Here is a 25,821-nt window from a genome sequence, read left to right as displayed (position 1 = left end):
AACAATCTCAATTATGAAGTAGTTCGAACAGATAGGGGCGGAGCACATCAAATTTATCCCCTCAACCTCCTCAAAAAGTTGGTTGAGGCAGAGTCAGTGATGCTGGCGACGGTGATGAGCGGAGAGGAGGATCTCGGGCCAGAAGCGAACACAAAACCTCAATCTTTCGCACTGGCTCTTGGTGGAGATCACCTCTCACCCTCCCAGCTCACTGACATTAAAAATTTACAAGCTGAGTTTGCTGATGTGTTCTCTCCCCTACCTGGTCGAACGGACCTCATTCAGCACCCCATTGAGACGGAACCGGGTGTGATGGTGCGCTGCTGCCCGTATCGTTTACCTGAACACAAAAAAGGTAGTTCAGGACGAATTAGAGGCTATGCTGGATATGGGGGTAATAGAAGAGTCCAGCAGTGACTGGGCGACCCCGATAGTTTTAGTTCCTAAGACCGATGGCTCGGTCCGTTTCTGTGTGGACTATAGAAAGGTGAACGCGTTGTCTAAGTTTGATGCTTATCCAATCCCGAGGGTTGACGAATTGCTTGATCGGCTGGGTACTGCTCGTTTTTATTCGACACTGGACTTATCAAAGGGTTATTGGCAGATCCCCTTGTCTACCATGTCCAAAGAAAAGTCAGCTTTCACAACGCCGTTTGGATTACACCAATTTGTCACCCTTCCTTTAGGCTTGTTTGGGGCCTGCGACTTTTCAGCGTCTGATGGACAAAATTCTCCGGCCGCATGCTGCATATGTCGCTGCCTACTTGGATGATATTATCATCTATAGTAACGATTGGCAGCGTCATATGCAGCATTTGCGTGCTGTCCTGAAGACGCTGAGAAGGGCTGGGCTCACGGCCAACCCGAAGAAGTGTGCGATTGGGCATGTGGAAGTAAGGTATCTGGGCTTCCACTTGGGCCACGGACAGGTGCGTCCCCAAATTGATAAGACGGCAGCGGTTGCGACCTGTCCGAGGCCTAAGACCAAAAAGGAGGTTAGACAGTTCCTGGGGCTAGCGGGTTATTACAGAAGGTTTGTGCCTAATTATTCGGACCTCGCTAGCCCGCTGACTGATCTAACTAAAAAGGAGGCACCAGATACGGTCCAGTGGACGGAGCAGTGTCAGCAGGCTTTCACCCAGATAAAGGCTGCTCTGTGTGGCGGGCCGCTTTTACATGCTCCTGACTTTTCTCTCCCTTTCCTCCTACAGACGGACGCATTGGACAGGGGGTTGGCTGCAGGCTGGACGGCTCCCCGGCCTGAGTCGGGCGGTGGGGGTATGTGGCGAGGGGGGCGTGGTCTCGCGAAGTCTTTAGCGAGAGACGAGTCAGCGAGCTGTTCGGTAAGTAGGTCAAGTGCAGATGATGAACACCTGTGTCTGATTGCAGTGATTGGTGTGGAGACCGCATATAAGCTGCCAGGAATGAGTGAGCGGGGAGAGAGTGGCTTGGGACTCGCACGCGACCCGCAGCAGATACCAGCAGGAGTGGAAAGAGTTTTGGACTGAATGGACTGAGTTATTTATGAAACGGGAAGAGTGGTCGTTTGACTGAACCTTGAGAGCTGGAGACATACAGCGAGAGTTGGTACAGCGGGCAGAGTATTTGTTATACATGTGCTGTAGTGGTTTACTACGGTGAAGGCGCATGAGCGCACCTTTCTTTTGTTCTTTTATTTTCTTGAATAAAGTGCGAGTCCCAAATTCGCCGACCCTGTCTTCTTCTTCCTTCACCCACACACACTAAGATTGACTACACATCTATTTTGTAACTATTTTAAGTGTACCATAGCCATATTTTGTAATTAAACCTCTTCAATTACAAATAATGTGCTAACTAGTTTTGATTTGGTATTAACTTTGAAGTGTTACCTATTGCGGTACAATATTGTCACTCTATATAGCAATGCTCTCCCACATATTAAGCTATTGTAACTGTGCTTATTTCCGTCGTTGGTATAAGTGCCAGTGGGTGGTAATAGACAAGAAATGTACAGTTTTCTTCCATCTTGCTGACAACGTTTCTTTAGTAATTCGGCAGTCTTGCAGTCTGAACCCCTGCAGGAAATCCCCCCTTACATATAGGTAGCATTTTTAAATAATGGTTATTAATATGGTTTATATTTTCTGGAAACACCCCATATGTGTCACGGTCACTACATTTCCCATCATCCTCCCTGGCACTCACCTGCATGCTCTTCCTCTGTTCATTGTTCAGTTTCTTGCCACTCCTTCATTAGTTAATTTGGTTCAGCTGTATCTTGTTGGTTTCTATGGTTACTGTTATTGAGTTAATTTGCCCCAGCTGTGTCTTGTTTCCCTGATCTGTTCTCTGTGTATTTAAGCCCTCTGTTTCTCCCTGCTCCTGGTCTTGTATCTTTTACTTTAAGTTGATGTGTGGTGATGTTTCCTGGTTGAATTTTTGAATTAAAGTCTTCTATCGAATCTCCTTCGTCATACGCTTTATCTCAACCACCTCACCCGTGACAATATGTTGTGTCTGTTAACATATTTATGAGTAATTACTTAAAAAAATTAAATGCCTTATCCTAATCTACATTTCTTTGAATTTCATTACACTTTAATTCTCTGTCAATAAATTGGAAATGTCAGTATTGAACTGGAATTTAAAAGGCAAAATAAATTTTGAATTGCGCCCAGCCATAAATTTTGTCATATCTCTTGGTCTTATCACCCATCAAAATGAATGCATCAGTTTTGTTGCACCATAACCTCAATGTAGCCGGATTGTATAACATACAATCATACCGTAAGATTTTGAACCATACCGTGGAGATTCTGAATCGTCTTTACTTCCAGTTCTTTAGTGAAGCCACTTGCTTTCCTCATCCTGGCACACCGAAGTTGTCCGGAGGACTCTGAAGATGTGACCCAGCATACTGATTCCTCTTTGTGGTTGAAATCCAAGCCATGAGTCCCATTTGAGTCCAGTTGTTTGAGGGTTTGCAGACGAGACCCATTTAGGGCTGTGATTATAATATTATCCGAGCCTCCAATCAGCAGCGCTGCAGGGTTTTCGCCGGGCTCTGGAATAGATGGATAGAAAGATAGTGACAAGACAGCTTGAGGCCAAGGCATTTCCTGGGCATTCCATGCTTTCAATGGGATAGGATAATAAAGGCTTCTGCGAAGGGCACAGGTAATAGAGAAGCATGTCTCTTGGGAAAGAAACCCATTTTTAAAACGCAGGAGTCAATTGGACATTTCTGTTCTTATTCCGTTTTGCAATGTAGTATTTCGAAAAGTGAAAGTGGGTATTATATTCACACTGTATGTGTGTCTGTGAGTGTATATGTGTACACACACACACACACACACATATATATATATATATATATATATATATATATATATATATATATATTAGAGGTGGGCATAGATTTTTTTTTTTTATCTAGATTAATCTCACTGGAATCTTGGAATTAATCTAGATTTACCTAGATTAAAATGGCTCATTTGAATTCTGCCGAAGGCATTCAGAATATGTGTGCTACCCGAATAATGACTGAAAGTAAGTCTTTGAGAAAAGTTCGCCTCGCGTAGGGATGTGAATTTCTGGCAAAAATGCCATTCGACAATAGAGGAGCAAAAGTCGAATATCGGTCAAAAAAAATTATAAAATAAAATAAATAAATAAATAAAACGCACAATTACAATGACAGAAAGGGAGGCCAATTTCATCTTTAGCGATTTGTCATCAAACAAACTGTTTATTAATTGAACAAGTAACATGTTTTCGTCTGGTTTTTTTTTACATAGTAGCCTAATTGGAAGAAGAAAAAAACAATAAGCACGACGTAGTGCAGTAATACAACCTCTCATTAAGAAACCGCAATTGAACCCAAATAACTTAGCAAATTACAGACCCATTTCAAATCTTCCATTTATGTCTAAAATACTAGAAAAAATTGTGTCCGCTCAATTGTGAGTCCGCTCTTTCTTGCAAGAAAATGAGATATATGAAAAATTCCAGTCAGGATTCAGACCGCATCATAGCACAGAAACTGCGCTAGTTAAAATTACAAATGATTTACTTTTAGCTTCTGACCAAGGCTGTATCTCAATACTAGTTCTACTCGATCTTAGCGCTGCGTTCGACACTATCGATCATAAAATACTCCTGGATCGACTACAAAACTACACTGGTGTTCAGGGACAGGCATTAAGCTGGTTTAGATCGTACTTATCAGACCGTTATAATTTTGTCTGTTTAAATGGGGAAAAATCAAAGATAACGTCAGTAGACTATGGAGTGCCGCAAGGATCGGTGTTAGGCCCTCTGCTATTCTCAATATATATGCTCCCACTTGGTAATATTATAAGAAAACATGGAATTAATTTCCACTGTTATGCTGATGACACTCAATTATATATTTCATCACGGTCAGATACAAACACTAACTTATCGAATTTGACAGAGTGTCTCAAAGATATAAAATGCTGGATGACGCGTAATTTCCTGCTACTAAATTCAGATAAAACGGAGGTATTACTTATTGGTCCAAAAAACTACCCACAAACTCACTTACAATACGACTTTAATATAGAAGGATGTCATGTTACTTTATCCACTACAGTAAAAGTCCTGGGTGTTATACTAGACCGCAACTTGTCTTTCGAAAATCATATTTCATATGTTACAAGAACAGCCTTTTTCCACCTTAGAAACATTACAAAGCTACGTAACATCGTATCTGTTTCTGATGAAGAAAAGTTAGTTCATGCATTCATGACCTCGAGACTAGATTATTGTAATGCTATATTAGCTGGCTGTCCTGCATCCTCAATAAACAAGCTAGAGTTAGTGCAAAATGCAGCTGCTAGAGTTCTTACTAGATCAAGAAAATATGATCATATAACACCTATTTTATCATCTCTACACTGGTTACCTATCAAATTCCGTATCAATTACAAAGTACTATTACTGACCTATAAAGCCCTAAATGGTTTAGCTCCTGTGTATTTAATGGACCTTCTATCGCCCTACAATCCATCGCGTTCTTTAAGATCACTAAATTCGAGGCTTCTGGTCATTCCTAGGATATCTAAGTCCACTAAAGGAGGGAGGGCGTTCTCACATTTAGCTCCAAAACTCTGGAATAGCCTTCCTGATATTGTTTGAGCCTCTGACTCGCTGTCCCAGTTTAAAATTAGATTAAAGACGCATCTCTTTAGCCAAGCATTTACATAATGCTTACCTTTTATACCACTGCTGAATCAGATCAACGATCAATATACACGTTCCTGTGTATATTGCGTGAATGACGGCTGGTTGGGTAGGTATTGTGTTTTGCGGTAGGTGGTATGCCATACGGAACCGTTGCCACTGAACCTGCTTTAACGACGACAGTGGGCCTCGACAGCCTTAGTCTAACGGGTCGGCGCGTATGGTTGGGCTGCGGAGAGATTGTGAGATTATGGTTGGGTCTCAGCAGCAGGAGGGATGTAGAGGTCAGTAAGCAGGGCTGAGTTGAGTGGGGGACGGAGGGGGGTGACTGTGGGACGCAAGAATCACTGTCTTCATGTTTTTTATCATTTACGCCCGTGTTATGGAAATCATTATGAACAGCATAATTACGCTAATTATTTTCCCTTTTTGCTTTTCTGCTGTTATCTCGGGACGCGAGTCCCGAGAAAAACGGCGTTCGTCAGCTCCAGTTTGTATCCAGCCTTTCACGGAGACTTCAGATACCCCAATCACAAAGCCTGTGAAGAGACAACTCAACACCGGCGATATGGACCCTCTATGGTGGACGGCACTGATCCTCAACAACTCATCTCAACACCGGCGTGATTACTTGGACTTCCAAAAGATGGAAATGGATAAATATTCTAAATGTTCCGATCCAATCTGCCTTGTAATGCTGCCTGAATCATAAATCATGCACTGTTCCTTCGTTGGCCAGAGGAGAACTGGCCCTCCGACTGAGTCTGGTTTCTCCCAAGGTTTTTTTCTCCATTCTGTCACCTGATGGAGTTTTGGTTCCTTGCCACTGTTGCCTTGGCTTTTGGCTTGCTTAGTTGGGGACATTTAATATTCAATAATATTATTGATCTGCCTTGCTTAAGGTGGTCGTTGACTCAATTTTCTTTTAGAAACAAACTCTGTTATATTATTTTCATGTTATCACTGTGAAGCTGCTTTGATACAATCTGTATTGTAAAAAGCGCTATATAAATAAAGGTGACTTGACTTGACGTAGCTTATACAGTCCGTTTTTGCATCGCCAAACCAGATGCTCGTTAGATCAAAAAATAATGTCATATCTCATAATGATTTTATGTGAACCTGCCTTACCGGCAATAGCCTCATCCTTTTTAAACAAATTAGTTTCAATCAATGTAAACTATTCGTGTGACTATGCCCCTGCGCAATACACATTACCGCGGGATGGCGGGTGTTCATTTCATAAACTGTACACAATGGTAGCTTATTTATTTTGTAGCCTATAAATTAATGTATATGTCCAACGGATAATGTCATACTTTTTAGTAGTGCTATCGTGGCGTAATAATCTGTTTGGTTGTAAAATGTATTACCTGAATGAAATGAAATCGAATGTATCGTCCTGTGGAATCATTCATTCACAGACAACTTACGAAGATGTTAAACTAATAAAGATCTTCATCGCTGGCAAAAATATGATGCATTTGCAGATTTGCTTTCACTAGACTAAACTGTAGCTCTTGATGTTCTTAAATCTTCCTGTTACGACTCCGTGTCGAGTGTGATTGAACGCGCTTCAGAGTTCAGACGATTCAGTGCGTGAGGAACTGAACAGAACTGATTCGCGAACCGATTTAGACAGATCTGCCAACTTGTTTGATGAAGTCTTTGAACAGAATCGACCCAAAAGAGTGATTCATTTGTAAATTGAGCATCGCTCATGCCCAAAAAAAAGATACAGCGCGCTTGGAATAAACTCATTTAACAACATGTAAAGTAACGAGAGGAACGATCAACATAACATGTAAAAGTATACACACCTTGTGTCCCTGACAGGAAAATACCCTGCTGCGCGATTTGCGCGAAAATATAACGATATTCGAAAAAGCTATTTCATGATCCATTCCCAACCCAACTTTGTGAATAGATTAACGGCGATATTTTTTTTATCGCCAGATAAGATATATGTGTGCGGTTAAATTTTTTAATCGAATGAATCGCAATTTAATCACACATCAAATTCGCCGGAGAAATTCCCCCTACAAATAACTTAGTCATGAATGAATGAAAAAAAAACATCAAATAGACATTACAAAAAGTAACTATAGAGAGAAAAATGTATTTGATTCCATATAGAATTTATTATGCAAAAACGTTTTGTCTACAACGACAATATTTTTTTTTTTTCAGAAGCATCTGAATTGGTATTTAGATATATTTACAGACTAAAACAGTTTGGTTAATAACATTCTTTAAAATATCTTCTTTTATGTTCCACAAAGGAAAGTCTGCACGTTCAAAACGACATGAGGGTGAGTACATTTTCGATTTTGGGCAAATTATCCTATATGATTGTGATTACTATGATTTTTAAAAAAATAAATGATACTCTAAATAAGAAGCTAAAACTGCCAGTCGGTGGCAAGCAATTTATTGAGTCCTTCATTCATTCAATTTGTTTAAAGGGTTGGTATAATGCCCCTTTTTACAATATGTAAAATAAGTCTCTGTTGTCCCCAGAGTGTGTATGTGAAGTTTTAGCTCAAAATACCCCACCGATAATGTTTTACAGCATGTTAAAATTGCCCCTTTTGGAGTGTAAGTTAAAACTTGTTGTTTTGTGTGTGTCCATTTAAATACAAATGAGCTGCTGCTCCCGGCACAGAGGCCTGAGCTCAAGAGCTCGTGTGTTAGCAGCTCCGATTACCTCACGCAGACACGCACAAAAATGTCAGAAACTGTTCTGCCTTTTATGTTTAAACTGGAGTCGGACAATGATGGAGAGACTCAAGAAGAAGTGCCAACATGTAGAATGCAACAGGACGTTTCTGTATGGTTAGTTGATGAATTTATGTTGCTGATGTGGAGTTAACTATTAGCATATACTGTCATGATAATCTATATAAAATCGCTTTTCTGGGAACTGTTGTAAGATGCATACAGAGTGACATGCTATTGCATTTTTGTTACGTACTGTATTGCATGTAAAAGATGTGACAGCTTGAGCAGACTCACAAATTGTGCTTTACTACAACAACTCTTCCTCTTCTCAACATGGACGGGGTGTTGTCCATGTTGTGAACATGGACAACATGTTCCTGAGGGCGGGGTTTATGTAAATGTTAGGGTTCATGATGTCACTGACCCGGGAGGAATGTTGTGTAGTCCCTACCAGCCGTTTGTTGTAGTCCTTATAACTGATTTCTTTAAAAGCAAATATCTTCCTTTGCTTTGAACTTTTAGCGCTGTAACTTTGCAGATGTTGTTTATGCTCAAACAGCAACATTACACACTAACTAAAGTTAGAAAAGTGAAATCATAATCAACCGATCCTTTAAAGGGATAGTTCACCCAAAAAAGAAAATTCTGTCAGTATTTACTCACCCTCATGTTGTTCCAACCCCGTAAGACCTTCGTTCATCTTCGGAACACAAATTAAGATATTTTAGATGAAATCTGAGAGCTGGATCACTCCTCCATACTCCTCCATAGGCTTCAAAAGGATTGAAACTTGCCGGCCTCGAAAAGTTATTAAAGACATCGTTAAAATAGTCCAAGTGACTACAGTGGCTCAATCTTAAGTTTATGAAGTGACGAGAATACTATTTGTGCACAAAAACAAACAAAAATAACGACTTTATTTCAATTATACATTTCCTTCTCTGTTGGCCTCTAGTCAGTTAACTTAGTGTGATACCGTAGAGCTACGTCACACGTAGGCTCACTATTGGCCGACGCTGGTCATGTGGGTGATGCGTGTGACGTACAACAACAGAAGCTCTACGCTTTTACACTAGTGAACTGACTCGAGGCCCACAGAGAAGGACATGAATAGTTGAAATAAAGTCATTATTTTTGTGTTTTTGCGCACAAAAAGTATTCTCGTCGTTTGATAAACTTAAGATTGAGCCACTGTAGCCACTTGGACTATTTTAATGATGTCTGTAATAACATTTCGGGGCCTGCAAGTTCAATCCCTCAAGAAGCCTATGGAGGAGTGATCCAGCTCTCAGATTTCATCAAAAATATCTTAATTTAATGTTCCGAAGATGAACGAAGGTCTTACGGGGTTGGAACAACATGAGCGTAAATACTGAGAGAATTTTCATTTTTGGGTGAACTAACCCTTTAAATGGCTGAATCAACAGGAATGAAGTAAATGGCTCTCTTTATGATTTGGCCATTAAATCGTTGGTTCACCTGATTGATTTGTTCAAAATGCTGATTCATTCAGGAATGAAGTAAATAGGCTTGTTCGACTTGAACCGGCTCTGCACAGACTGATTGGTGAATGACATCAAAGTACCGCGAGAGCAATTAGAGAGCAGAGGGGCTCGTATGCTTTTGAATCGCTCTTGCGGTACTTTGATGTCATAAACCGATCGGCCTGTGCAGCGCCGGTTCAAGTCGAACAGGCCTAATGGCTCTCTGTATGAATGGACCATTGAATCATTGGTTCACCCGATTGATTAGCTCAAAATAGCACTTGTGTAATATTGTTTAACTATAATCATATGATATAAATATGAGACAAAAACTCATACAAGGGCATTTTTGTCCTGATATCTTGAACTTTAGGGGCAGTATATCTACATTCTAAAGGCTAAATCACGCAGTGAGTTTTTACCCTGCATCAGTTCATCACCAATCAATCAATATATTATTTTGCAGTGTATTAATTTTTTAAGAGTCTTATTAAACATTCACCTTTCTAATGTCTAAGTCATCCTCCGTTGGCACCTGTCAGACAGCCGGGTAAAGTAAATGCATTGAAATATATATGCATGAGCTTTTACTCTCATCTAATGGAAACCTCATAGTTATCCCAGTGCAACAACCTCTTTCTGCTAAATTAATATTAATGTGGGTGAGCAGTAAGTTCAGTTAAGTTTATGGGTAATGATATTCAGTTTATTCCTCATAGGAAAGCAGTCACATTGATTAAACGTGGGACAGATTCTGCATCAAGCAGCAAGGTGCGCAGCTGCCTGCTAGCTATTTCCCACTGTACGCTGGGCGTAATCTCCATTTAATTTTAAACACATGTGCAAACCGGTCGTAGTGCACTGCACCAATACAAGGACGCATCATCTTTTTAAGTCACAAAAAGGCATCCCTGGAGGCCCTCACACCTAGCACATGCTGTAACGCACTTTATTCCAAGATAGTCTCAGTTAGTTATAACAACATTCAGCTGATATTTTCACAATCTTTATTATTTGAAATGCATGTAAATCAACTTTTTAAAAATATGAATCAGAAGTTTGAACACAAATATGACGCTTAAATGCACTATAAGAAATTGTAGATGTTTTGTTAATGTCTGCCATTAACAAACACAGTACAGCAGCCAATCCAATGACAGCAAACCTGAAAAAAAGTGTTCACAGGTGGAGAGAAATTAAAGTGATGCCTTATTGATAATTCACTCTCGATCCACTCTTATATGTGTCCACTGTAATCTAAATAGATTCCTATTACTAACACTTTTAAGTCGGTGAGATTCAAACATATGCAGCACATTTTCTAATTATTTTATGATAATTCTCAGAGCTGTAGAAAAAAAAACTAGCTATTGAACATTTGGGGTCGAATCACACTTTTTATTAAAACGACTACAATTACCTGAGCCCAAACAAATTATCAATCTATAAAAGGGATTAGAATCCATTTAGAATTGTAGTGAGTGTTTTCCCTAAAAAAAAACAAAAAAAACCTTATTACAAAAGCAGCCGATTTAATGATAAACTTGATTGGATTTGTGTCTGGTATCGAGACGCTCAACAGGCAGGTGCCATTAGGCAAGTAATCATCGGCATGGCCTGATAAAGACAGAGAATAGCTGTCCTTCAGGCCCTGCTCTTCATAAAACTCAGCCTCCACTTACTCCTCAAAGCCTGGCTTATCTTCCACCAATAGCTCCATTATTTCTGTCCCTTGGCACAGCAACACTGATATAAGGACTGTAGCGGAATGTCCAAAGCAAACTGCCTCAATTTTCAGGTTCTTATGGGAATGAGAGGCTGAACTGTATGGTTTAGTCTGGATTCATGCGTGATTCTTGAAAGCTTTTATTGATATATATATATATATATATATATATATATATATATATATATATATATATATATATAAATATATATATAAATAATCTTACTCGGAAAAGGCAAACCTGTCATGAAATAAATGGCTTGGTGAGGACTGAGAATTTCTGTACTGAAATAAAAATTATATATATATATATATATATATATATATATATATATATATATATATATATATTTTTTTTTTTTTTTTTTTTTTTTTATAAATACATATTAATGACTTGAAGCTGTTTAAACAAGTATTAGTAGAGGGGCCTGTTGTCACAATGCCATTAAACAGACTGTTTAAGGTTTTCGAACCAGGTTTTCAAATTAACATACACAACCCCTGCTTGTGTAATTTGATTGTTGACTCAAAATCTTAAAGGTTATATATATATATATATATATATATATATATATATATATATATATATATATATATATATATATATATATATATATATATATATATATAATTTATAATAGCCCTTGTGACAATTTCCTTGTGTGACAACTCTCCTATTTGCATGGTGATCACTGAGCAGAACCGCTTTAAGTTGTTTCGGAGACATGCAATATCTAATCATCATTGTATATTTCTGAAGCACACATTAGATCATGTTTTCCAAGGTCAGAAAATTACCAGCTCCAACCATGGCTTGAAGCAGAGCTGTGCTGCTGTAAGTTAATTTCATTCATATCACACAGAGTAATAATCCACCTTGTTTCAATCCGGTGCACTGTTGTGAAAGAACAATATCAGGACGTGACAACATTTCAGGCGGCTTATGCAGATCCCTGGTCATTAATTCATCATGCTCTTACCGTGTTTGGCAATGCAGGAGCGTCTGTTCGACTGCAGGCTGTACCCATCTGTACAGCTGCAGCGATATGACCCATAGGTGTTCATGCAGGTCTGGCTGCATGTCCCGTACATGGCACATTCATCATGATCTGTACACAGAGGAAGAGTCATTTATGACAAATTAGGTGTGCTCAAACATGACCCAAATACATAAAATCCACTTAATGTGGCCTCTCGGTGGCTTTTCCCTATGCCACCTACTATCTCGTGGCAAGTCCTGCTTTGCACCAGTCTCCATAGCTTTGCCTGTTAAAGCTGTAGTGGAGAGTAATGTACCAACGGTGATTAACTGATTTGTCTTGGTTGAACGTCCGGAGGAACCTTTTACGAACAGGGTTCAAATGTGTTAAAATAAAGTTTTTTTTTAATCTTTCTTCAACAAACGGTGAGTCAAAGTCAGAGTTTAACTTTCAGAAAATGTTTCATTTTCTATTAAACATAAAAGTTTAGATAGATATGCTGATAAACAGTCTATCAGATCATGATATTCAAGATTGGATAATTTTATGTTAGATGCTGTTTTATGTTATCTATAGTTTATCCAACATATCTAGTGTTCTGACAACAGAAATTTAAGGATTTGTGCTTTTTTTGCACTTTTAATGCTTAAAAAGTCAAACGACCAGAAATAATACTGTTTTCATGGAATGGAACACATTCATCACTGTAAAGAAAACATCTATCCCTGTTAACAATTTTCTGTTTGAGCCTGTTTTCTACTACTGAGACGATTAGTTATAAAGTGGCTATGGTTGATCTATATTTCACCATCGTATACAACAACCAGCCTCTATATCATACTCAGAGGGTCTCATTTAGGCCAAAGCAGGCCGAGAAGTCACTTTGACCTCTCTGGAGTCAATGCCACGTGTCAAATAAAGCAGGACGGAGGTGTGAACAGACACCCTGGGGATGGACGGCCACCCCTCTCCCCCCTCATTGCCCAAAGCTGATCATTCGTCTGAGATGTCTGCCATGACCCTGAGAGAGCCTACCTCTGCAGCTACGCCCATCCTCTCCCACCTCAAATCCATCCGCACAGAAGCAGAATGTGCCGTTTCTGGTCATGATGCATCCGTAACGGCAATGCAACTCGTGACAGGCTGACAGGAGCTCTGTGGGAGGAGAGAGAGAGAGAGAGAGTGGAAGAGTTTCAGAGTGAGGGAAAAACATGTAAATTGCTTTTTGATTTCACTCCCTCTAAAAGCCCTTCCTTGCCATCAGCACAAGGATGTGCCAGCGCGTACTGACAGTTGTGAGCCAGAGGCGGGGATCAATAGCACTCCGTGCGGGTGGAATCAGAGTGGTGCTCCACACAGGGAAAAAGAGATGGAATTAGAAGAAATACCTAACCTTTCTGTTGAAAATTCTATGAGGAAAGAAAACGGTTTTGTGTGGAGACCTGCAGAAGCTTTTAGCAATTCTTCATGGTCTTCGGTCCTCAGAATTCAATCAACCTGTCACAAAAGGGCTGTCCACAACCTGGCTATTAGGTTTTTCATTAATAGTTTACACAGTGGACATTCACTGAACAAATATAAAATGCTTAAAATGTAAGTGGCTCCTAGTGGTTGTTTGGCATCCTTCATTAAATACATTCTGATTGATATCCAGAGCTTTTTTCTTGTATTGAATTGAAAATCAAATAGGAATCTGCCGGTACTATTAGCAAAACACTATTGAGGAACAGACACAGAAATTGAATAATGTTTTGGCTGCATAATATCACATGCAGAAAAGTTCATGGTCCTAATAAACTACATCTCTTGGGGATGAAAATAAATAAATCCAAATGGTCATTTTTTTTGTCCAATTGCAATGAGTACCAAAAACAAATGCAAAGCACACTCTCTAAACAATGACAAGTGCAGTCTAACCCTTAAAGACCTAAGCACTTATCGCCATCCTTAAATGATAATGATATTTTTGCATACTGTGTTTTAGGATGAATTTTAATAGGTTTTGCAATAAAAAAGGTTTATAAGCTTACTACATTTTATAGATGCCTTCTCCAGAAGCCTTCACAAGAAGCTAGGAGAATGAGATTTGGATATGTTCATCTTGCATGACCCTTAAATATTCCTACACCTCCGTGACCCCCTGTGAAGTATCTGGAAATGCGTATTTACAGACCTGCAATGCATTTGCACACTTTATAAAGCCTTCCCTGTAAGCTTGAAGGCTGAACAGAATGGCCCCTCTTATACTCTATAAAGTTTCATTAGACAATTTTTTAAAAAATCATTAGAAGTATTGTAGTTTATATATGATTTACTGCATGGGCTATATTGTGCAAATTTAGTTGACCAATGAGTCCCACACATGTGTGCAATCTTTAGAAATCGTTGTTTGTGAAGTTTATTTTTTTTTAAATGTTGCCATTTTTATCACAAAACATGGGAATTGTGAAAATAGCCCCCCCCCCCCAAAGAAAACTTTTATATGAAGATTTAACCAATAAATAGTGAGAAATTTTGTATTGTTTAATTGCCTTAAATATTTGCAATTATTGCATCTCTGAGAGTTAAGGTACTGTCTCCAGAAGATATAAAAGAATAAAATACATAATTGTAAAGAAAATCTACAACTGAGCGTATAGTCATGTTTAAAAAATGTCACTATATGTTTCCATCCAAAGTTGCACATTTGCCTTTGCCTTATGCACAAAAAAATAAATAATAATAATCGAATATCGCATAAAACATTTGCGAACAAAGTAGCCTTTCCATCCCATGTTTAAGAGAACAAAATCGTCACTTCCTGGGAAATTGTTGGAGAAGCCACTGTGGCCCTTTTTTCCTACATCATAAATGATTTGCGTCTCAGAGCGCAGACGACACGTACAAACGCTGTCATTTTGCGTTCGGATGCCTGGTTCCAATCATGTTAGATGCTTCTGGGAGAGAATTAATCCAAATCATTTTGATGATTTGGCTCAGGGATTTCAGAATGATAAAACCAACATGAGATGCTATGCAATTAATCCAATTATCTAATCACATTCAAAGTCACTCGAATCACGTGTCATGAGGCAAAGTCACGTGAGTTTTTTTGTTGTGCATCAAGGGATTTAATCAGTTAATGTGTTTCCAATCGTAGTGTATGTGCATTTCTTGTTATTGGATAAAAATGTATCCGCTTCAATTGAGCGCATACGTTTTTTATGCGCATATTGTTTATATCCAGTGTTTTTAAATGCAATATCCCAAAATGGGCATAAAAGTAGGTGGATGGAAACAGATCACAGAACATGATTTCTATACTTTGAAATGAAAATAAAGACACAAAATCACTTAAGTGTACTTTCTTTTTTCAGTGTACAGTTCCACTGATTTGAGCTCTGATAGACACAATGCATTTTGTAAGGCAAACAGCAAAAGCATATTGTATTTTGTGTGTGGAATATCTGACAAAATGAACATAACATGATCATTTTCTACTAAGACGACCCCAAAATTCACTTTCGAGTTGTTTTTTTGTCTACCTTCCTTGCTGTGCCGCCTGTCATTCTCTCTGTAAGGTCTCAGTGGAATACTAGTACAACAACCTAAAATTATTTTTATACAGTGTAAGCAACAAAGGCCACATCAGCACATCTCTGAATCCCTCTGTCTGGCTGTCAAATATTAAATCATGTGGCAGTTCCTGAGAAAGGCAACAGACCCAACCAGCTATTGTTCACTGCACTTTCAGACGTTTGTGGGTGTGGATTCAACTCCACAATTACAATTAGTACAAAGACAACCGATTTAACAGCCTCAGAGAACATGTTAACTATTTGAATCTAAAATGATAAGCTAAAAAAAATAAGCTTTTCTTCTGCTATAAGACATGTGACTGCTAAACATTCATTACTGTCAAAGGAATGTATGCAAATCTGTTCTTTGATTTCTTCCATCTCATGTCTGATTACTGCCATTAACTGAGCACTAATTTCTAGAATTAAGACATGTATCTGAAATATATTCTTCATCATTTCAAACCAAAATAATTTATGTACATTTCTGTGCAGCCTATTGTATTGTTTTAAGATACTTCTACTACTACTACTACTACTACTACTAATAATAATAATAATAATATAGTTATACAATTAACATCCATTGACACTCCTGCTTTTATTATGAAATAAAAAAATCTTAAATAAAATATAAATTAATAATAATAATAATAATAATAAAATTAAAATCAATTAACATCAATAAAATATTTTATTTTTAAATGTAATATATAATACAATATAGTATAATATAATATAATATATATTAATAGTTATAAAAAATAACATTCATTGACATTTCTGGATCTTGATTTTATTATAAAATAAAAATAAAGCATGTTTTTCTTAAATAAAATATATATATATAAAAAAATTAACATCAATTGACAGTCCTGAGTCTTAAAAAAAATCTTGATATTATTATATAATATATATATATATATATATATATATATATATATATATATATATATATATATATATATATATATACATATATATATATATTGCCTAAATAAAATATTGTATAATAATAATAATAATAAAACAAAATGAAAATAAATGTTTAATAAAAGTGAAATGAAAGAAGTGAAATGAAATGAATGATAAAAATCAATAAAATAAAATAGCTAAAGTGCTTTTCAGTTATGTGTGCAATGTGAATCAGGCGGTCAGTGAACAAACTGCAGATGGTCTGTGAGAATGGCATCTGAGGCTGAGACTATAGCTGGCATGCTGAAGCAGGTTTTTATGGATTCATTGCTTCATGACATGTATTAGCAGCAACTCCCGTGACACACTTAGATTAAGCTGCTTTTGTAATATCAAATGTAATAGCAAAATACACGTTGAATCAAGAGCATCAACCAATTAGGGTGTATCTTAAACAAGTAAGAAGAAAAATACAACAAACACAAAATTGTAGAGAAAGAGGCAGATGCATTTTCAGCCAGTCAGAAATGTTCTCTGTTTGTAATTGTGAATGTTTGGGTTATTGACATCAGATTGGCTGACTGATGGAGGTCGGGAATTTGTAGAGAAGGTGTGAGGATAAACTGAAACCACCTACAAAACCTTCAGGACCGGTTGTGTTTTGGTAGTCCTGAAAAAGGTTTAAGCTCTGATTTTGCCATTCATACCACGTAACTTGGACCAGTTGCATTCATGAACTTTTTATTTGATGCATCATGCTTTGTGGAGACAAAAGGCCAGACAAGGCAATGAGAAGGTATTCAGACAGATATCCAAGACTAATCCTTATATCTGCTTTCAAACATCGATGTGCTCTCATGACCCGACATGTAGCCAGACAGATGGATATTCACAACAATCTGTCTTCCGCTGATGCTGAAAAATCTCACGGCTTGCTAGGCAAAGTTACAAATCTTTTTTGTTTGTTTGTTAATTAAAACAAGATCATGTGACATGTAAAACACATCTATAATGAGATTGTCAAAGCAAAATCTTTTTTTGGGGGGGGATTATTTCTTTGTAAGAAGAAGTAAACACCAGGGTCTGTTTTCTCTCTCTCTCACACACACACACACACACACACACACACACACACACACACACACACACACACACACACACACACACACACACACACACACACACACACACACACACACACACACACACACACACACACACACAGCTCTTATGTTAATGCTGCCGAAAAATATAAATGCTAAATTATTAAATTTAAAAAAAAGTTGGAGGGTATCCTAACTTTAAGAGGTTAATTTTTTTATTTTATTTGTATTATTTTTCCTGGAATTTAAACCCTTAAGGTTTGTCTTCAGAACAATCTTAAGAAAAATAAATAGAATCATTTTTAAGAAATATTTTCAGAAATACAAAATATTCTTAAGTTTATACTTAATCTGCAGTCCGTAACTTTTTTGGGTTAAAAAATAAATAAATGGACAAATTTATTTTTTGAGCAAGTACATAACCAGCCAGTGTTCAAAACTATCTGCTTGCCTTAGCTCGATTCAAAACGGTAAGCTTGTAATAATGTTTTTAATTCCAGTGGTACTGGTGGATTTCCGCGGGGAATTCAAGCATCGTCTTAGTTTGCGTCATTACGTCACATCTGTACACATAAAGGAGGAGTCTCGGCTAGTAGGCTATATTACGTGTGAGGATGTTGGAGGTGGAGATTTATAGCATTTTCTCACAGCACTTGATATAATTAAACGTATCAATTTGATGGCGGATCCAAAGGTTCAATCGACAATCAGTGACAACTGGAGATTCACCCGTTATAAAATGCAAAAGACTTCGGAATGGCTACAGAAAAAAAAGAGACTGCAACCGGGCCGATGCGAAACACAAGGATACATATCGGGAGGGCATTAAATGTAGTCACGCAATGCTGATGTTGTTAACATTAACAATTTGAGAACAAAGGTTTTTTTGTACGTTTGACGTGCAAAAAATATGATAAGCGATCTTTAGATTTACTGCAATGCTATTTTTCCCTTAGTTGGTCAGAACAAAAGTGGATGTTAATTACTTGTTCAGATTACATTTTCCGGTGAAAATTCTTATGTAGGTCATACTTCCAAAATGTAGAATCTGTGATTCCTAATGACAGGATCCACACCGGCGCATGACAGACAGCCGCACATTCTCCTCAAAACATTGGATTCATCCGCACTGTGCTGTACCGAGGCACGACCCACGTAAAGTTGATAGTTCCGCGAATAACTGCAATTGCAGATTTCAAACAGAGATGGCGACAAAGAGGAAAAACTACAGACTGCAGCTTTAAGTTAGAAAATAAGAAGAAAATAGTAGCTAATAAGAATGTTTTGTGAATTGACACCAGAAGTGAGAAATCTTTTATTTTATTTTTTCCATGGCAAAGTACTAGTGTTTCTTGTGACAGGTGGTCTGCTTCCCCTCCAATCATTGTTGCCCACATGAAGGCTCACCACAGGAGGGGCGTGATAACGAAATGCTCCAGGCAGCGAGTGACAAGGCGCACTTGACGCTTATTGTGCCCCGTCATCGCTGCCATAAATCCAGCATCCAGCCTCTCCTGTGCTGAGCCAGCCTCCCCTTGTGCATCAAAAACTGTCCTCGAGGTCAAGGTATGCTGCCACATGACGGGCCACCAGTAAGCCGTTGACTCCCTGGCCTAGCCATGCGGGAATTGTCTCCTTTTTTAAGGGACCCTTTAAAATTCCAACAGAAAAATGTCAAGGACAGATTCTCACTTTAGAAGCCTTAAAAAAAGAAAGAAAAAAAAATAGCAAGAGATCAGCGGGAGTCTTGGCTCACTTGTTTCCCTAGGTAACAGCTTTCTGTGACTTTCTGAAATAGAATAAAACACAAATTATAAAATAAAAAGTAAACCAAAAAAGTTTCTGGAAGGGAAAATTCAGTCATCATTAATGCATCCTCATGCCATTCCAAACCTGTATGACTTCATTTCTTCTGTGGAACATACAAGAAGGTATTTAAGAAAATAACTGTTTTAACTGTTTTTGTAAATACAGTGAAAGTCAAAGTGCTCTAAAACAACAATGGACATCACTGTAATATTGTGGACAAAAAACACTGAGATGTGGTTTTGTGTTTTGCTTTTTTTTACATACATCTTTTGTGTTCCACAGGAGAAAAAAAGGTTTGGATGACACGAGGATGTGTAAATGAACAATTTTTTGAGTAAATTAGGGTAAATTTAAGTCACACAATACTGTTTGTGTAATCTTTTCTGCATTTCACCTCTGTTCTATCTTGTTTCCTAATCTAGCTTTCAGTAAGACTTTAGTTTAGGGTAAAATTCTCACTATTATCTATAGTTGCTTATTAGCATGCATATTGCTAGGATATTGGCTGTTTATTAGTAGTTATTAGGGATAATGGCTTATTCAGCATGACCATATTCTACATCCCTTAATCCTACCCAATACCTAAAATTTACAACTACCGTACTAACTAGGAATAAGCAGTTATTAAGAGTTTATCCAGGCAAAAGTCATAGTTAATAGTTAGTTAGTAGTGAGAATTGGACCCGAATCTAAAGTGTGACCTAGATTTCTAATAATCCTGGCATTGTAAACTCTTGTATTGTGAACTACTATTATTCAGCAATGGCACATTAAATTGATTTTAAGTGACAGTATTTAATAAAAAAAACATATTTCAAATAAATGCTGTTGTTTTTAACTTTCTATTCATACTGAAAAGGGACACTTGGTTTGATATTGTCTATATTATGCAACAAGATTTAAAGTTTTTTGAGTGTGACTTAAAGAAGATTATCTGACTAGCAATTTTTTTTTGGTTAGAGAAAGGAAATTAGAGTTCAACCCACATTAACTGCACCACACACTGTTTCAGGGCTTATGCACTGCCCACTAGATCACGTCTCCAAATAATTATTACAATGGGAAGCTCAACAGAACATTGACCACAGTGAATTAAACCAGTGTTGAATGAATGATAGAGTGGAACTTAGTGTGGGCACAAAATGCATACAACTTTTATTCTTATCAATACTTCTAAGTGATACAAACATATGGACTGAAAACTACTTATTACTCTATCCACATAAACATGAACATGAGTGAAAAGAAAGAGCAGCAGAAGTCTGTAATTTTACTTCCCCATATGGATTAATTACAGGCCAGCTCTGGAGACCTTCATGGCCTTTGCTTCTCCAAGGCCTGTCTTAATCCAATTCTTTGCCTGGTTTTCAAGGCCCCATAATTAATCTGGGACCAAATTAAGATGCTGATCTTTGCACAAGCATGGTCATTGGAGAAGCAATAGTGTTTAATAAGCATGCCATAGGTCTGCCTCTCTGAGAGGAATTCGATTTGTTAAAAAATTGTACTCTCTTGACAAATTAAAGTTCATTCAGCATGTATCCAAATTCATCTATCTCCGATGTTGAAGTAAATGCCGTATTTATCAAGAGCTGTTTGTTTATGGAAAGTGCACAAATCTCTGGCATAATTCCATTACACATTACTACAAATGTGATATAGGCCAGACAAAACAGGTTCTTCTTTTAAAAGCACAAGCACATTTACAGTAACATTATATTTACGTCCAATGTTTTTAAAAGATTCTTATGTTCACCAAGGCTGCATTAATTTGACCAAAATTTTAAAATATTATATTTTAAATATGATTACAATTTATAATAGGTTTATAATACAATATTGTAAATAGTTGAAATTTTAATTGATTTTGATTGATTGATTGATTGATTGATTGATTTCATTAATTGATTGGTTGATTGATTGATTGAATTTGAATAATGTCCAAGCTGTTAACAGTTACTTAAATCTTAACCCAAAGTGCAATAACCTTAAATTATCTTCTGTATTCAGTCATGTGTTGGAAATTCCCATAAATATGCAAGACAATAGCATCAGTTTAAATCATTTAGCATCTCAATACATTTTTAAACCTCCCTTCCTGCAAAGAAAAAATAACACTGTAATTGGATTTGATATCACCAGATTGTAATGGGTTCTTTCAAGACACTACAGGAGGTAATTATTTGACAGATGATTCAGACGATACAGTATAAACAGAAGCATATCAAATACTGATGCCTTTTTAAAAGTCAACAAGGAAAGTGGGTAAAGCTAGAAGCAAATCAGTCAATCACAGTCGAGTTTAACTAGTTAAATGTTTGCTGTGGACTGGATTTCAGTTGTCATTATAGAATATCAATGAGAACACACAAACTTCAGTATAAAACACCACAGAAATACAAAGTCTTGCATGAAAACCATGAGCATATTAAATAAGCCAGCTATTCCATGGTTATCAGCAAACAAGACTGTTCCTACTCCTCCAGATAATCCTATTAGTGAAAATAATCAGACTATGAGACTAAACATGAAGCAAAGGATCCTGGATTAGGAAGCGTAGGTTTCAGGGTTAATCCTCCAGAGTTAGCCTATGCCTTTATGACGGGTCAAAAAAGTCAACAGTGATTGCTTGTTATTGCACAAATTTAACCGGGTTTAGGGCTATCCCCAGAGGAAGCATAGTCAACTACACATTAAGTGCTACACTCCCATTATACTATTCAAATTAGGTACTTGACTTTCACATTTATGGTACCCTGATAATGAAAGGTGCGTGACCCACTGAAACTAACAATATGAGCAATCTTTAAACAACAGTGAACAGTACAGCATCACTGAACATCATCAGTTTGATCAGAAAATGACCAGCACCTAGTGAGGGGAACGCTTAATGTGTTCTGGATGATATTCCAAAACAAATACAATAAATATTCCAATAGCTTACGCGTAGGTGAATGCACTCCACTTTTCTTTAAACGAAGAGAAAACAGGAAATGGTTTATATTTGTACCGTTGTTACCGCTGTTGTCCTGACCCGAGCGATACTGTTTATTTGTTTATATGAATTGTTGAAAATTAAAAGTTAATCAAGTGAAATAATTGAATGCTGTTGAGAGGCAAAGTGAGCGAGGGAAGGTACATCTGCGACATGGTTTTTCATTACTTCACAAAAGCAGAGTTGTCTATTAACAATTTTGTCTCCGAATCTGTACAACTGTAAATGACATTTTCATTTAGTCAAAGCTGGCTGATGTGCACATTTATTTATTTACTTTACACAAGGGTTTTATTTAGTAATAGAATTAGGTTGCGTAAGATCAATACTTGTATAACTATAAATAGAATTTGTACCCTACATACACTACTATTCAAATGTTTGGGGTCAGTAAGACAAAACCAAAAATACTTTTATTCAGCCACGGTACATTAAATTAATTGAAAAGTGACAGTTGTTTATAATGTTATAATGTTAGAAATGTTTTCTATTTTAAGTGAATGCTGTTCTTTTGAATTTTCCATTTATCAAAACAATATTAAACATAAAACTTTCTTAAATATTTTCAACAGTAACTAAATCAGCATATTAGAATGATTTCTGAAGGATTATGTGACATTGGAGACTGGAGTAAAAAAAGTTTTAAATGAATAAATACCAATTTCTCAAAATATTACTGTTTTTAGTGTATTTTTTATTAAATAAAATGCAGCCTTGGTGAGCATAAGTGACTTCTTTCTAAATCAACATCAACAAAAAAGTAAGCAGGCGGTTTTAATGTACAACACATATGGAGAATTATTACTGTAATCACATTTCAGGGCGTCCTCTGTAGTCTGTACGGCAAGATACTTTCTCTAAGCTTTCTTCTCATTCTTTTTATTTTCTACTTCTGTAATTACTCTAATTGGTATGTAATTGCTTTTGAGAAAAGGAATCATGAGCTGCTTTTTAATGACTGAACATAAGGCAAGCACGTAACTAGCACAATCAATGAAATTACCTAAGGGTGTTCAGTTGTTACTGCATTTCAGCATTAAGGCAATGGAAATGAAATTTGTTCTGATATTAGCTTGCTAAACTAACTTGTTTGAAATCATTCATTAGTGAAAAAAAAAACCCTAATTTTCATTCCTATGAAAATAATGACACAAGTATCGGTATCCTGTAATGTGTTGATCAAATCTAAAGGAAAAAAAAAAACTAATACACAAGTTCAAAATTATACCTCTTGACTAGTAAGTTTTCATATCAATTTCAGGCTATCATTATCTGGTTCTTCATATTACTTACAACTAATAATAATGCCGAGCTGCACAGTAAGAATTTTGATAAACAGGCAAAAAAGTCTTTGGCAGCCCATTTGTGAGACACATTCACATAATCACACGTGACTATGACCAAATGCTGTTGCCACAGAGACTTTTTCTTGTCACTTGTACTCTGACAGCTTGTGAGGAACTTCAAGCTAAATTCAAATGTGCCTCTCAGCTTCACCTGTCACGTATCAGTGCTGGGTGCAAGAGAGGAGCAAGATTTTGCACATTGAAAAAGAGGCAGCCAGGTGGTGGAGAAAAAAAAGGTTTTTATGCGGTCTTTGAAAATCTCAACTTCACTGAAGGACAATCATTAAAATAAAGAATTGCCGAAGTGTGTGAAGGTGAAATAGAATGCTGTCTTTGTCTTCCATATGGGCACAGTTTTTATGTAATGTCCTCCTGGGATTCATTATGTATTCATTACTAGAGTGGGAGGGAAAGTTTCAGTGGAGACCCAGCTGCCATGCTCCAACTTCTCCGCGGTGACCTCATTTCCTCCCGTCTGCAGGTGTATGGGTAGAAACACATGCCAAATGTCCTGGCCCAAACTCCTCAGTGGCCAGTGCTTACTCATTCAATTAGCCCCTTTGATGAAGTATGCCATGTTGCTTACTTCAGCAGTCGGTTAAATCACCAACAAAAACAAGTCTGTTTGTGTCTAGACTTTAAACTTCTGTCTACCTGTAAATCTGTCTAACGAATCATTACTAACAGCTGTATGCGGTTTATAAGCAAATGTAATTTTCCATTCGTAAAAGCTGCAAAAACATTAAAGGTAAAAAAATAAACAGAAGAATGACAACATTTGCAGTACGACTGCGGTGAATGCAGTCGTACTGCAAATGTTCCCCTTTTCAAACGTAAATGGCAACCCAGAAGTCTGCACACTGAGCAAGAGTAGAACGGAAAAAAAAGGATTTATTGCCCCAGGCACTCGCTGCTTAATTAGCTGTATCTAAAAACAAACAAATGGAGGGGGAGAACAATGAACATAATGTCTCTTAATGCTTGCTAACACCCAAGGATAACTTTCTGTGATACATCACTTCAGGCTCTGAGCACCTCTCTCTTTATCTGCAATACTGAATAAATATTTGCTACTTTTACAATTAACGTTCTGTTTATTTCAAGAAATTAAAAAAAAAAAAAAAAAAATACTTTTTTACATTATTTCTGTCAGGACCACTATTGTCAAATATGATTGGCAATTAGCATACAGTTAGGATTGGCGGTGTGGTTCTGTTCTGGGCAGCAATAACCCCCCTTAGGGTAAACAGAACAGAACCAACATGAATGTATTGCAGATATCTTTTTTGTCAATATTTTAATGTACAACATAATTCGAGAATTTTTTCTGATTCAAAGGGGAATCAGATGCCAAATCCTGACTGACGAGAGGATGAGCTGGGGATGGAGGAGGGTAAAATTAGCTCCTGAGAAACGTGATAGCTGCTGATAATACTGAAGGAGCTTATATGGGGATGCTGTGATAGGTGTCGTATTCCTATAGGTAGATGTGGATCAGCTGAGAGTCAGCTGATGCGAGCTTGACTAATGTGACCCTCCAGAACTAACGCTAAATGTGTCATATTTATTATAAATAAATAAGGTAAATATGTAAGTAAATAAGTATGCAAGTAAACAAACAAACCTTTGGATCTCGCTGTGTAATGAAACCTAAAAACATGTATGGTCACATTTCTCCAGCAATACAAAAGTATTTACTTTTCTTACACTAGTCTCTCTAGCCTAAATAACATGTTGCTTCTCTGCAGGAACCCCAGCAATCCAACTGACATTATAATCTTGTGTTGTTAAATGGGTCAATGGCTTGTTTTCAGTCAGGCTCTGGATCAAAGGGCAGGATCAGATGCTCCTGGCACGGCCCAGCTGGGTGCCACACTCTTCCAGTTCACCAAAGGTCACACGCTTGGCCAGCCTGAGGTTCGACCCCTCAACTAACAGGCATCCACCCAATGCCAACTGCTGAGTCGGTATTGTCATATCACAGAGTCAAGGTGGCTC

The 25,821-nt window shown here is 37.3% G+C and overlaps 1 protein-coding gene across 1 annotated transcript in view; it reads right to left on the bottom strand.

Annotated features, from left to right (window-relative positions):
- Nucleotides 1-25,821, bottom strand: part of lrp1bb (low density lipoprotein receptor-related protein 1Bb) — a 393,159-nt gene that overhangs the window by 200,558 nt on the left and 166,780 nt on the right. The window contains exons 4-6 of the mRNA XM_077217131.1: nucleotides 13,134-13,253; nucleotides 12,099-12,227; nucleotides 2,789-3,046 (exon numbers count right to left, since the gene is read on the bottom strand). Coding sequence (XP_077073246.1) covers nucleotides 2,789-3,046; nucleotides 12,099-12,227; nucleotides 13,134-13,253 — 507 coding nt within the window. The remainder of the gene's footprint in view (nucleotides 1-2,788; nucleotides 3,047-12,098; nucleotides 12,228-13,133; nucleotides 13,254-25,821) is intronic.

This window comes from Siphateles boraxobius, unplaced genomic scaffold (assembly GCF_051911475.1).
Source record: "Siphateles boraxobius isolate OS27281-9 unplaced genomic scaffold, OSU_SipBor_1 7, whole genome shotgun sequence".
Taxonomy (NCBI): Eukaryota; Metazoa; Chordata; class Actinopteri; order Cypriniformes; family Leuciscidae; genus Siphateles; species Siphateles boraxobius.
Note: the sequence above shows the minus strand (reverse complement) of the source record. Positions and strands in the feature narration are given on the sequence as shown.